Genomic DNA, 15,225 nt, shown 5'->3' with positions numbered 1-15,225 from the left:
GGCCGTTGTGTTTCACTGCGTCACTGCTGTAGGGTTTTAAAGACGTCTGCTACTTGGCTGGGTGAGAGTAAATTTTGGGGGGTTTGCCGTAATTTAATGTAATGGTAATGTAACAGATTTAGAGTTTTAAACATTTGATTACATAATTTTCTTTTAAATGAAATGACAACTGTGTTTAAGGTTAATGGCATGCCAGTTTCATGTACCAAACTCTCATTACTAACATGTACATTAATGGCATTTAGCTGATGCTTTTATCCAGAGTGACTTGCAAGGTTACTCGTAACACAGAGGTGGGCTAATGTAGTGTTAGGAGTCTTGCCCAAGGACTGTTATTAGTGCAGCACAGCATAGTCACCCAGACCGAGAATCTAACCCCAGCTTAATGGCAGAAAGGGGTGTTATCTGTTGGGCCACACCACCCACAGTACCACACCAATTTTAACCAGTCAGCTCAAAGAGTGGAGCTAGCACCAGCTTAACGCCTTCAGCATAAATAGTGACCTGAAATTTAGTGCCAGGTTTAGTGTTAGTGAACAGAACTAGTAAGCAGGTACTAACCTAAAGAGAAATTCAGCACCAAACAGCCACATTATCACTACTGACAGGTGAAGTGAAAAACACTGATTATCTTCATCTCCAGCGGCATCTGTTAAGGGATTAGGCAGCAAGTGAACCATCAGTTCTTGAAGGTGATGTGTTGGAAGCATTAGAAATGGGCGGGATACGATCTGAGTCTCTTTGACAAGAGCCAAACACTGAAGGCTAGACGACTGGGTCCACACATCTCCAAAACATCAGATGGCAGCTCTTGTGGGGTGTTCCCAGTATGCAGTGGTCAGTACCTACCAAAAGTGCTCCAATAAAGGACTCCCTTATGCTCCGTGATGCTCATGAAAGTCCCACCTCACTCAGCTTACAGGACTTAAAGGATCTGCTGCTAATGTCTGTGCCTTCAGAGGTTTTGTGGCACCCATGCCTCGAATGGTCAGATCTTTTGTGGTGTTAATGTAATGGCTGATCTGTGTATTATATTTGTCATAAAACATGGCAACAGACCTAAGCTGGATGAATAAATGAATCATGAAAAGAACAATACAGTGGATTTATGTGAGTCACTAGTGACATAAAACATCTCTTTTATTTTCTCACTGACGTCCATCACATTAGATAGCAACCGCTCCAAACGCACGTTTCACCTGAACTACGAAAGCACTGGGGCAACAAGAGCTCTCGCAGACATTCAGGACGGTACAAAGACATGACAGCCTAACATTATTCTGACAGTGTAAGAACAGTTCATTTGAGATCATAACCAAAAGCAGGCGCTGCTCAGGCGATGGCAGTAAGTACAGTCTACTGCTCTGTCTGTTTTTCTTCCTGCTCTTCTTCATTCTGCGCTTCAGCTTTCAAAGCCTCGACTTTTCTCCGCCGCTCTGCCTCTGTTATCGTCATAGGATGCAGAGGGAAAAATCCAGACAGTCCTGCAATTTATTGAATGAATGAAATTCAGAAACACAAATGAACATTTATAGGACTGTATCTCCACTCAAATTAAAGACATACAGATGGTACTTTAAGAACACTTGCAAAAAAAAAAAAAACAACATCACATTTTGGCAGGGCTGGTCCGGTGGTGTACCAGTTTGTAAAACAGAAGATGCTTGTTATTCAGAAAAGGGGATTTATCTGAAACATGGCAGTTGAGGAACTTGAAGGGGAATTCCACAGATTTCTTAGAAAATGTCTGTCGAATTAAATCTTTAAGATCTCAACAGTCTTTCAGAGTGGTTAGATATGATGGGCTCTGTCCTGCAGAAACTGAGTCTTAACTGTTTAGAGTGGTGGAGGTAGGACCCATCTGATGACCTCTTAACACTCAGAGGCTTATTACACACTAAGGTGTATTACTCAGTAACTACAGGGACTTCTGTACAAACTGGGAACAGAATTTTGTAAGAACGCTTTTGGCCCGCTGGAGGGTTATACACCTGTTAAGGGGTTAAAAACACTCACCACCCTAAATTACTTTTTATTCCTAATAAATATGAATTAAGAAAAATGGCTAAAACTCTAGCTTTAAAAAAAGACTCATACATCAGCAAATGAGGCTTAGAAGAGCTTAATTATGAACTAAATTAATAACCAAAAATAATCAGCTTTGCTTTTAGATCCTCACTCGATAAATGCTAACCAATCAATCAAATAACAACCGCTAAACAGTGTTAATTACAGTCTCCTAGAGCGAGCATCACACTTAACACTCTCTCTACCAATTACAATGATCTTACCACGATTCTGGAAAACTGGGCCCTGGACCAGATGGGTGCTGGATGTTATGTTAACATTAACTTAGCCGAGCTATTAGGCTAACCCCCTCAGTCACAACATACGGGTTAGACAGTCTCTCAACGTTCACATCTTAACCTTCTAAACCTTCCTTTTCAAACTGTCTTCTTCTGCTTAGCTGAGTGGAGCACTGTAATGCACACACATGTTATCATACTAGCCAAGCTAGCACCACTCCAGCAGTCCTAGTATAGAAATGTGTGAAATCGTAATTGTCTAATTTGATAGAGCATCACGTCCTGCTCTACGCATTAGCCACTGCAATTTCAGAATAAACCAGCCTAAAAGACTCAGAACTCAGAAACTTGAACACTGACCTAAAAGTTTGGCCACAGGTTTGGATGGATGAGCCCCGCAGCCCATCCAGTACTTGATTCGGTCGAAGTTAAAGCTGACGAGCTTTTCGTTGTGGATGTTTGGGAGAGGATCATACGATCCCAGCTGCTCAATGTATTTGCCATCCCGGGAGCGTTTGTTGTAGGCGGCCACTATTCGGTAGAATGGCCTGTTGGTGGCCCCGCCAAGTGCCAGGCGGATGACCACATGACCTCCATGGTATTTTCTGAGTAGCAACGATGCTGTTGTAATCAGAACACACACACACACACACACAGTGAATGTGGAAAAGAAAGCTAGAGAACAATAAGGCTTGTAACACTGTTATATGTTAAATGTCTTGCCACAGCTTGATTTGGCTGTTTTGGATGGATTGGGGTGCTTGGGTGTAATTTTTGTAAGCTTTTAACACATTACAGTCTCAGCTCAGAACTTGATACTCAACTTGAATTTATACCAAATGTAAAGTCTGAAGCCCTAGTAAGGTGTCTTAATACTTAGGCAAGTGTTAAAGTGTTAAGACACCTCACTATGCCGTTTACAGGCCGTTTTAGCCTAAGATGCCGCCTCAGATACAAGCCATGAATAATTTTTGTACTAATAAAAGCTCCAACTTAAGATCTCTGTAATAAACCTTACCCCAGTACACCCTAATTCTCATTTCAGGTATAAACTTTAAAGAGTTATTATGTTATGAGTTACTATAGTATAAAAGTTACTATAGTAATGATATCTACAGATCAATAAAGCCAGTTTGACAATTTACATGGGAATGTCTCCCTCTCGGTCTCTCATCTATAATTATAACTAGAAAAAAAACCTCAATTAAAGATATATACAATTACTTTCAGTGATAAAAAATGTACATACAGAAATCTACACTGTAACTCTGGTGAGTTTTAAAAAAACTAGTCTTTGATATTAATAATAATTTAATGAATAATAATTTAAATATATATATAAATGGTAGTTCTAGAGATCTGAAACTGGATTAAAGACATATTAGAATTAGATAAAAACTAAATTAGAGATAGTGATTTGTAGTCAGAGGTTTTACAACTATATAACCAATGTTTTACTAGTAAAGAAATAAAGGCCTTACTGGTAAAAATGTAATTATAGATGAGAGAATGAGAATCTGTGGTTGATGTGGCGCAACAGAGAACACCATTACTTGCCAATGAGCAATCACACCATGTGGGAGACAGGGGTTTATTCCCGGCCCCCGTTCGAGTCCTTGGGCAAGACTCCCAAAACTACGTTGTATGTAAGTCGCTCTGAATGAGAGCGTCGGCTTAATAATGTAAATGGGTAAATCAATGGTGAGTGGTCAAAATGGCAATAAGGATATGTGCAGTATGACTGATCACATCTGTAGATCTGAAAGAATTACTAGTAAATATGTTGATATGTGAAATTAGAATTTTACTATTCCAGAGATCCTGAATTGCAGTTTTTAACCAGTAAACGTTGCGGCTTGTAATGCTGGTGGGCTTTCAGACTAATTTTAGGCTAAGACCTATTGTCATTCATTTCATGTTCATTCATTTCCCACTATATTATCTAACTATATTACCTACAGTACTGAAGGCTCTGAATACTTACACAAGTGGACCATTGTGTTTTTGTTCCTGGGGGGAAAAGTAAGAGGAATCGTCTGTTAAAATCACTGTAACAACCTATAAAATCACAGTAAATAAAGAACAGAGAAACAGAGCTGTACTGAGTTAGTCTGAGCTGGTCCAGCACGCTGACTGTACTGACCGGAGCTCTGACTGCATCGCTTTACCTCAGTTATCTGGGCGCCACATGTAGGAACCGGAGGAGTGCTCTTGAAGAAGGGCTTTTGAGTTTCTCTGTGTTTTCAGAAATACGGACCAGATTCACCGAGAACACCGCAGACATCAACAACATGACATTCGCAAGGGCGCCGCCATTTCTGCGTGCACCGGATATACAATCCGCAGAGGGTAGAAATTCAGCTCAAGTGCGGTGTGGCAGAGAAGCCACCAGATGGCGCCATGTGCCGCATTTTAAAAGCACACTACGGACAAAACGTTCAACCGAGGTGATTTATTTATTTATTTTTATTTATTTATTTATTTTATTTATAATGTCCCACCTTTGTGTATATAAAGTCCCTTGCAAATGGATTTGAGAAATGATATCGATAAAGTAGTAAACATTTATTTCTGCAGTTTACCACACGGGCCACTAGATGGCCACAGTGTGCCGCGTTTTAAATGTGCGGTTCTTCTACCTTTCTTTTTTTATGATTCCTATTTTTTTATAAAGAAAGAATTACATCAGAGAGTTTGGATTTAGTCTCTTATATCACACATTCAAGAAATTCGTCAGTGAAATTTGGTCTTTATATGTTTGTCACTATTAATATTTACATAAGTACAACATTTTAGGTGCTTATTTAATTCGTGTTTTTTTCTTTTCCATTTCTGAGTATACGCAGTCTGTGCAAGTGGCCTTCGAGCATTTATATTTACAAAGTGGATAACATTTATTTGCCAAATCCGTCTGCAGAGGGCAGAAATTCGGCTGAGGGTAGTTTGACACATTGGCCACTAGATGGCGACAGTGCTGCGTTTTAAATTACACCACTGAAGATCCGCTGAAATGATGCAAGTTCTGTCGGTCTGTCGTCCTTTCTTTCTCATTTCCTATGTGTATGTGTACAGTCCACTGCAGACAAACGTAGAAGTTATATTTAAAGGTGGTAAAAATTTATTTGCTCATAAAACAATTAATACCACATTAGGACGTTTACAGTGCTATGTTACTAGGCCAAATTACACATTTAGGCTTTTTTTATTATGAAGAAGTAGTAAACACAAGCATGACACATAATATTACAAGAAAGTCATTACACTTACTCTTACTGCTTTTCATATCTTAAACAATACATTTATGAAAAATATACATATACTTTTACATTGGAGGCATTTAGCAGATGCTCTTATCCAGAACGACTTACAGAAGGGCTTCACTGTTTACTCAGAAAATACCCTTAGCTGGTTTGTACTAGGATCCAAACGATCCCTCTAAGAAGCTTAGATACTAAATACAGAAGTCAGTATGGAGACCACAAAACTCAGCACTACACTTCACACAAACACTCTTGGAAGAGGTGGGTCTTCAGTCGGCGTATGTGTAATATATATACACACACTACTGAGATATTCTTGGGTTGTCTTGCTGCATTGCTTGTGTAAAGTGTATGGTGGATTTTGAGTTATATTTTAGATCATTATTCTGTCATCCAGGATTTTCTGTCATTTTGTGAAATCCATTATTCCCTCCAACCGTGCAGTATTGCCAATGTCACTGGCTGCAGCACAACCCCAAAGCATGATAGATCCGCCCCATGCTTCACAGTCCGCAAGGTGTTTTTTCATGAAATGCTTTTATCTGAATGTGTTTTTAGTAATCGTGACCAAACCGTTCTGTTTTGACTTCATAAGTCTACAGTTTCCAAAACTCACCTGGCAAATCTAGATGTTCTGCAGCATACTTCAATCGGAGGTGTTTTGTGATGAGGGCACGGTTATTAGGGTAAGGTTATCTTCTTAAGAAGATCTTCCATGATAGTAGTGTGCAATCTTGCAATTTTGAGTGAGCAACACTGCACAGTGGAAAAGTGCACCACCCTCTTGGGTCAGCTAAACTTTGATGCAGGGTCTTGGCAGTCCTATGGGAGTTTTGGCATACCAGCAGTTCTCTCTGAGAGATTTCTTGGTCTTCCACATCTCGTCTTGACTTCCACAGTTCCCCTAAACTGTCATTCCTTAATAACATTCCACAGTGTCTGAAGGCCTTCTCCACCCTGTGGGCATCAATTTAATTAGCTATATATAAATATATATAAACATCTGAAGTACATATATACACACACACAACAGCATCAGTATCATTACACTAGTTACACTTCTGGAGAATAAAACAAAAACAAGGCCAGTGACTTTACACTGACATTTAGAGTAAAAACATAGGAATGAATGGACTCTTTTCTAAAGCTACATGGCAAACCGAATGCATCTTACATGGTGAAGCGGCTGAGCAGCATCGTCTGAAAAAAGGCCATTGACTGCACTTGTGGCTGACGCTCTTGTGATGAACACCCCATGCTCTCTTGGACGCCAAAGCAAGCGGTTCCGGCCCTAATTGTCTGTGACAGTCCGGTTAGGGATGCTCAGATGACCAGATGATGCACCGAAGGACAAAAAATTCAGTCAGTTAAGAACAAGGTCCACTTCAGAAGGATGCGTCAGCGAAACTGTATTTATTTTCTTAGTTAAATAGTAGGATAGTAACTCTTCTTATTGGATGAGCTATGTCTATCTACACCTCAAGAGATGCAGAATTGACCTCGGAATTGATGACGGAAAATGCAGAACTAGGACTACTATTAATATTTACATATGAATATTAATCCATATTTATCACACTGTTAATATTTACATGCTGACAACATTTCAAAGGTGCTCCTCCAACCTTCGGATTAAGAGGACCCGAGTTTTATGGTCACGATATATAGCTTTTGTCCAGTGTTAGCAGACTATAGTGGCAATTGGCCTTTTATGTCAAATCCAATGTAGAATTTCACGCTGTATTTGGCGCAGCATGTTTTATCCACCATTTTCTGTCCCAAATGTCCATTAATGTGTCAGATTATTAAAATAACGGTTAGGCCGAGGCAGATTGATGGAGCTTTTGTCCACAGTGTCCGTCACTAACAAGATAATAAAGGCTTCCCTCAGTTTAACCGTCTTCAGTTAGCAGATCAGCTAGCGTGTATGTTACACATTTTGAGTCTGTATTTTTCTCGGCCTGCTGTTTTAAACAGGAGAAAGGAACAATAGTGAGAGAGAGAGAGAGAGAGAGCAAGAAAGAGAGAGAGAGAAAGAGAGAGAGAGAGAGTTTGTGACTCAGTTTCCATCTGACAGTTACCTTGTAAGTCATTAGTAGTGTTATGTAACCAATTGTGCTCAATGTTGATTTTTTTATGTAATGTTGTATCTGAAGTTATCTAATGTTCATTACTGAAGATCACAGTGACAAATCAGTTTTTAACTATTTTATGTAATGAGATATTGATTAAATTCAAGTTTTTGTGCCACATTAAGAACCAAGTTGTGAAGAATTTACTAAGACAAAACAAACACTTCAAATATACATTTAAACAAAGACTGTCTAAAAGCATAAACATCATAAACAGGTAAAAGTAAAGTAGAATACATACAGAAAATCAAATAAAGGTCCAGGTGCGTAAACAAGACCAGAGCTGATTTCAAAATGAATTATGTCACTTCAGAACGAGCACTACAGACATAGGTGCTGCTCCATAGATATATATATATATATATATATATATATATATATATATATATATATATATATATATATATATATACAGATAGATAGATAGATAGATAGAAAGACAGATAGACAGATAGATAGATAGATAGATAGATAGAAAGACAGATAGACAGATAGATTGATAGATAGATAGATAGATAGATAGATAGATAGAAAGACAGATAGACAGATAGATTGATAGATAGATAGATAGATAGATAGATAGACAGACAGACAGACAGATAGATAGATAGATAGATAGATAGATAGATAGATAGACGGATGGACAAACAGATGGTCTTTTTTGTGGAGAGACTTTAGAATTTTTTCCATAGTTTTCCTCTGTTGGATTAAATATGGATTAAATAAACTATCTATCTTGGACGGGACTGAATGTGGCCCATCTGACATCAGATGAACCAATCAGAGTGAGAAATATGTTTACGTCTCGACTCCACTAGATAATTCCGCTAGTTCATCCAACCTGCTTCCCCCACACTGTTAAGGGTATAAGTTCCTCAAGGAACTTTTAGAGGTTCTTCTATTTGAAACTGTGGAGGAACCTCTTAAGGTGCTTTGAGGAACCTTCTTTTCTTCTTTTCTTTTGAAAATCTTTTCTTAAAGGTTCCTCAAAGTACCTTAAGAGGCTCCACCACACTTTCAAATTGAGGAACCTCCAAAAGTTACTGAGGGATACTTACACTTCCTCAAGGATACGTATACCTTGTACTATTAACAGTGAGCACACTGCGCATCCCTTGTTTTAGCTGCTTGCTCAACATGTGAAGTTGCCTCATGGCTTTAAGCACAGGGTTAAATCAGTCATGCTTTGAGCTTGTGTTGAAACCAGTGGCATGTAAATATTTTACTGGTACAAACCACATTGCCTTTAAAGTAACTGAAGATAAAAAGAGGATGGCTTCTACAGTAGGACAATTATCCCATATACTCCTCAAAACCCACAATAAGGGGTGCTGTAGAGGGAGAGAGGTTAGGACGATTCTATGGACCTGTGTCTGACAGGTAATATCTTTGTGTAATATCTTTTCATGGAGCCCAAAATCATTGGCAGTGCCCCTGTCCACAATAGACTATTCCAAAAGGTACCCTACTGAAGGTTGTGCCATGGCCCTCATAGTCCCCTGACCTGAACATCATCAAAAATTTGCAAATAGACTGCAAAAAAGCAGCACAGCAGAATGACCCAACTATCTCACAGAACTTGAAGCTTTTTCCAAGGAAGGATGGGCGAAAATCCCCCAAACATGAACAGAAAGACAGCAAGTGTTTACAAGTCGCGATACCAGCGTAATAGGATCAGAATGGCTAAACCTTCAGGCCAGGTCATCTTTTACTCATTTATCTATTCATGGTAACAGATATTGTGACCATGGGTGCCCAACTTTTGTTTGCTATTATAATTAGACACAAGGGTCTATATATGGGCCCACATTTCTCATAAGCACATAACAAGTTCATTTCCTGGTAAAGTCATTTTACTCATTATAGTACTTTAGATTTAGAATATAACATTTAAACATTTAGAATAATGAGTCTTGGGGATAATGACTGAATAATAAAACGGTGCCAGTACTAACTCTGAATCTACAAAACTACATACATACATAGAAAACACTGTAAAATGCTTCACACATGGACCCTTTTCTCACATGGACCCGGTATCAAATGATCTTTGTAATCTGCTATGGCACTGAGGCTGTGTTTGCTGAGACTAATTTCGACAAACACTTTCATCCCAGACAGAACAGAGACTTTATTCTTCTCATTTTGTTTTCCACAGCAAAGGCCATCTTAACTGATTAACAGCAAAAATGCTGCAGTCCATCACATGCCATAAAGCCTTAAATGTGTCTCACATGAGTCTTTCAATGAAAATGTTTTATTGGAAAGCAAAACCACTACTCGGACATGGTCACATATTATGTGTATGGCCTTTGGTCTGCTGTTATATGTGCCTGGTTCTCCTCGTGCCACCAAAACAACTCTGATTTGTCGAGGCATGGACTTCACAAGACCTCTGAAGGTGTCCTGTGGTATCTGGAATCAGGAGGTTAGCAGCAGATCTTGTAAGTTGTGAGGTGGGATCTTATCATTGAAACTTGGGTGCCCATGACCCTGTCCCTGGTTCGCCGGTTCTGCTTCCTATAAGCACTTCTGGTAGGTACTGACCACTGTATGCTGGGAACCCCCCACAAGACCTGCCTGATGTTTTGGAGATGTTCTGGTGGGTACAGCAGGTACAATATCGTTCATCCACATCTTCTTTAGCAGTGTATCACTTTACCGTCTACCTTGCCATCTTCAGTACCATTTAGAAACCACTTTCCAAGCAAACAGCAAATCTACCTTTACCTGGGCTCAGTCATAAAGCAGGGACATTTTTGGCCCAAGAAATCCCAATCAAATCATCACATCAAGTGGGCTTATATACATAGGCATGACCTGAAGGTGTACACCCTCGTTTGCTTTAAAAGCCTTTGTGCACATAAAAGGCCTTTTTAGACAGTCAGATTGGACAAGCTCTCGCCGTTGTCTTTTAAGACGCATTCCTTGAGCTGCAGGGCGGCTCGAGCCAGACAGCAGAGGATAGTCATACTTCATTACAGATAAGAGCCCTTGGCCCTGCGTTTGAGGAGGACACTTAACTCAGCGTGACTTGCCTACTGGGTCGTGACAGAGTGTCCAGGCCTTGTGTGTGAAGGAAAGTGTCAAAGGTCAGGCCAGTTTGACAGAAGTCCAGGGAAGATGGCAACGGCTTGTTTGATCTTTGAACAAGTGGACACACACCTTTTGAGGTCCTACATTGTAAGTAATATGTATTTTTGTTATTTATTAATTATAAGTTTCTTAAATTAAGTGATTACTTAAAAACTACCTGCCGAATATTGTGGAGGTCACCTTCGTTCTGCAAAGTCAGCTCTGACCCATCGAGGCATGGACTCCACTTTTGGTAGGTACTGACCGCTGCATAGCAGGAACACTCGACAAGACCTGCCTAATGATTCAGATTCTTACGCTTGCCCATTTTTTCTGCCTCCAACAAATACCTTCAAGACTGTTCACTTGCTGCATGTTATGTATAATAGGTTGAATATATACAATGTATGGGATATACATAATGCTATCCACTTGACCTGGTTTTAATGTTATGGCTGATCAATGTAGATCTGGCCTTAGTGACATTAGTAGTTATTTTTTATTTAGTTATTTCTTCAGGAAGATCTTCATTGAAATGACCTTGGGTTTGTGAAGTGTACGATATAAATACACAGTAAAAAAAAACACTCCTCTATGCGCATCGGCATGAATGACACAGGATTCTGAGACAGAGACAGACAGCCATGGGTGTAAGGGAGCACAAACATCCATATTGCGATTATAAAGGTGTATCAGCACTTTCAGATGGTGTGATATAATTTAGGGAGAAAAACGGTTCTCATCTGATTGGATGATTTTTAAGAATTGGCTCATTTTTGTGAAAATTACCATTTAACCCCCCCGCAAGGACTTCAAAAGGGGTAATCAGGAACCCAGCGGGGTCTTAATTCGGGTCAATGGATCTTGATACTGGTTTAATTTCCATGCAATACTGGTCAGAGCAATTACTTATTTTCTGGGAAATTGTGTCTACTCCTCAGCGCTGTTGGACTGTTTATCGCGTTGGAAATCTCCACATGTTTCAGTGTTGGACTGTCTGACTTGGCTGGGTTTAATGTAAATATGCATATTTGTTATGTTTTTGGTTATTTTCTGAGTATTAATTATGTATATATTGAGTATATATTATGATGTCATGGGCATATATTGTGCTACTACATATCATTTTAATTACATATCATTTTTTACTTATTACTTACACATAATTAGCAGTCACTTTAATGCCGTTTTATGAAGAAACTAGTAAGAAATGGCTTCAAGTGTGAAGCCTTGCTGCAAATTTTCTTGAAAAGAAATATAATAAATTTAATCATTTACACTTCAATTATTCACAGAATGATGAGTGAAATATTCATGGGGAAGTTGTAATGCACATGTATACTTGCCCTGATCCATGGTGATAGTAAAATGTTTTCAGCTTAGAAGTTTGAGAAACTCTTATTATAGACCATGAGCATCGTTCTGAAAACTGGAAAAGATTCATGCATAAAATCAGTATTATTTTAGGGGGCAATAGGTTAACATGTATGATGCATGCTAATTTTCAGATTTCAGATATAGTAGAGTTGTGTCAGTTGTTCCACTTTAAGCAGACCTGATTCAACTCACTCTTTAATTGCCAGGTTTAGTTGATGTGTTAGAGCAGGGAAATAAGCAGACTGTTCTGGACACCGTCTCTTGGTTCCCCACACCTGATCAGTAATGTCAGAACCTCACTGAAACTGTGCTGAGCTTTTCTTGCAGTTGTTTGGGTAGAAGCTGTTCTAGTTTCTTTTTTTAGGACAAGCTGCCTTAATCTGTGGACCAGAGATAAAGTTTGTGGAGTCCTCTCAAACACGCAGAGAAAATACGGACTTTCTGACCACAGAAACAATGATGGTTTAGATCTACAGTATTGTGGGGTGTTCCCGGTATGCAAGTGCTCCTAGGGAAAGCACAATCTGTAAACAATCACCACCCAAGACTCACTTATATGATCCATATAGGCCCCACTTCACTACTTAGAGAACTTAAAGAATCTGCTGATAACGTCTTGTTGGCAGATACTGTACCTCAGGACACCATCAGATGTCTTGTGGAGTCCATGCTTCAATGGAATAGAGTTTTAGCATGGTTTCAGCAGCACAAGGGGGGTCTACACAATAGTAGACAGGGTTGCACCATTTAAATGTGTCAAATGGCTGCAAATTAATTCTAAAAAATATATCAACACAATTCTTGTCATAATAAGTCAAATAAAAGAAACCAGTTGTGATTTTGGAGCATATTTTTATTTGTGTGCAAACTCAATTTAAACATGTTTAAATCACTATTTGCTTCAGTGTATTCCTTGCTAGACAAGCCAGGCTAGGCTAGAAACTGTCCTGCGCTGCACTGTATCATAAAGATGTGCATCTCTGACCTGTTCCCTGTCATTAATGAAAGTGTGAAGCCTAACAAGCTGAGGCCTTCTGCTAGTACATGACATCTTACACTGCCACACTGGCTGCCCGGATAAAATAATTCTGGTGAGGAAGCAATAACACATTGACATAATTCTCAGCAGATGTGAGCGTGCCTCAGCAAGTTAACAAGAGTCCGCGGGGAGGGCCCGCAGCGGCCGCCACAGCAATCTGTGCCTGGTGTGCTGGGTTGTGCTGGGCCATGGAGACTTGGCAGCAGAGTTTTGGAGTTCATATGGGGTCCATCCATGGCTTTCCTGACTCAGGAGACAACTGGCATGGTGTCACTTTGAGGAACAGTGTTAGACTTTAATTGGGAGTCAACCCCATGGTCCCTATTGGATCTTTTGAGGCGTAAATTGATTTTGTACTGAAGAAAGAAAACATTGTTTCTCATGTAAGTGACCCCATGCTTGAATATCTTTGTTTCTTGACTGTTGTCTTATGCTATTCACATCTGTAATGATATTTGTAAGCTGTTAGCAAAAAGGGTTATCTACAGGACCAAAGCCATTTTAAAGGGCTCTTCAAATGAGCCTATAGTTCTATAATGTAACAAAGAACTATTTAACAAGGCAAAGAATAATTTAACACTCATATAGTTTTTTATCTTTGTTTGAGATATCATGGTTGTATATACAATATTAACATTTAGATTAAATAAGCCTTTTTAAGAGAGCCACCGAAGAGACAGTTTTACAGAGTATTAAAAATATAGTATGTATTACACACATTACAGTATTTAACACAATGGACAGTAGCAGTCACATGACTACTGTTAATTGATTTCCATAATAAAACATTGCACAACTTAAACTATTAAAGGTTTAAATCTAGTTTTACTGACAATATCTCCATTGAACAAGGTGGTACACTGGATTTACTTAATTCACTTGATAATATAAAATGTTCACAAAAATAAAATAGAGTTTTTTAAGCTTGCTTACTTTGGACAGTAATGGTTGATGGGTTTTTATTCATGTAGAATTGATGTAGGGTTAGGATTTTATTTTATATTTATTGGACAATAGAGTGCAAATGTTAACAATAATTTAATTAACAATCATAACATATGTAAAAAAATGCCTTCTATTAATAGTTTTTAGGGAAAATACAATAATAAACTTCAGCAAACCAATTGGATATGTACTATGTAACAGTTTAACTGTTGGCCTAAATTGGCTACAGTAATACACAGATCAGCCATAATGATAAAAACCCTTATAAAAAGCTTATATTGTTTAGGTCCTCTTGTGCCATCGGCCAGCTCTGACCCATTCAGGTATTGAGTCAATAAGACCTCTAAGGGTGTCCTGTAGTATCTGGCACCCAGACATGCATAGCAGCAGATCCTTTAAGCTCTGCAAGTTCCCTCAGTGGATCACATCAATGAGTGATTGGGTGCCCATGACTCTGTTGTTGATTCTCTGCAACTTTAAGAACTGACTGTAACCATTAAGGTTCTTCACATGTCCAATGTCATAACGGACGGGTTTGTGTTATTTGGAAAGACAGCAGTCAGTCTATGTGTGTCCATTTGAAAGTGTGTCTATTTGGGTTGGTAAATGGTTTGAAATGGACTGACCAGACCCCAGACCTGTACCTGGATTGGTCTGGACCCTTTTGCAGCCCAGAGCTAGCTAGTGTGCTGTAGCAGATGTTGCAAAAGTGGGATTATTTGATTTAGGAGTTTTCCTTGGAGACTGAAGTAGATAATGACACTGTAGTCCGTCTCAAATCAATTAAAATGGTTGAAGGTATTACTGTGCTATGAAAAGAAGCTGGTCTGTTTCTGTTTCTATAATAGACAGGCTGAGTAATGGTCTTATCTATAGCAACTAATGTGTTTGCAAACTCATAAATACAGCAATAATAGAATTACACTATGTTACAACTTTGTTATCTTGAACTATAGTAATTACAGATACAATGCCATGTTGCAATTTCATGGGCTTTAAAAAACAATATTCATATTGTTGTTGTTATTGTTATATTATTGTCAATAGCATAATAATAACCACAATGGTAAAGCAACAGCAGTGGCAACAGA

At 38.9% G+C, this 15,225-nt stretch overlaps 1 protein-coding gene across 2 annotated transcripts in view; it reads right to left on the bottom strand.

Moving 5' to 3' along the window:
* Positions 1-1,105: 1,105 nt before the first annotated feature.
* Positions 1,106-15,225, bottom strand: part of mrps16 (mitochondrial ribosomal protein S16) — a 79,163-nt gene continuing 65,043 nt past the window's right edge. Inside the window, exons 1-4 of one of the 2 annotated variants that reach the window (XM_072665524.1) lie at positions 4,475-4,638; positions 4,291-4,316; positions 2,667-2,927; positions 1,106-1,484 (exon numbers count right to left, since the gene is read on the bottom strand). In XM_072665524.1, coding sequence (XP_072521625.1) covers positions 1,357-1,484; positions 2,667-2,927; positions 4,291-4,303 — 402 coding nt within the window. In that variant the 5' untranslated portion in view covers positions 4,304-4,316; positions 4,475-4,638 and the 3' untranslated portion in view covers positions 1,106-1,356. Of the gene's footprint in view, positions 1,485-2,666; positions 2,928-4,290; positions 4,319-4,474; positions 4,639-15,225 lie in introns of those variants that run through there. The other variant, XM_072665525.1, reaches the window with a different exon arrangement.

This window comes from Salminus brasiliensis, chromosome 21 (genome assembly GCF_030463535.1).
Source record: "Salminus brasiliensis chromosome 21, fSalBra1.hap2, whole genome shotgun sequence".
Lineage (NCBI taxonomy): Eukaryota > Metazoa > Chordata > Actinopteri > Characiformes > Bryconidae > Salminus > Salminus brasiliensis.
This window is presented reverse-complemented; position numbering and strand designations above follow the sequence as displayed.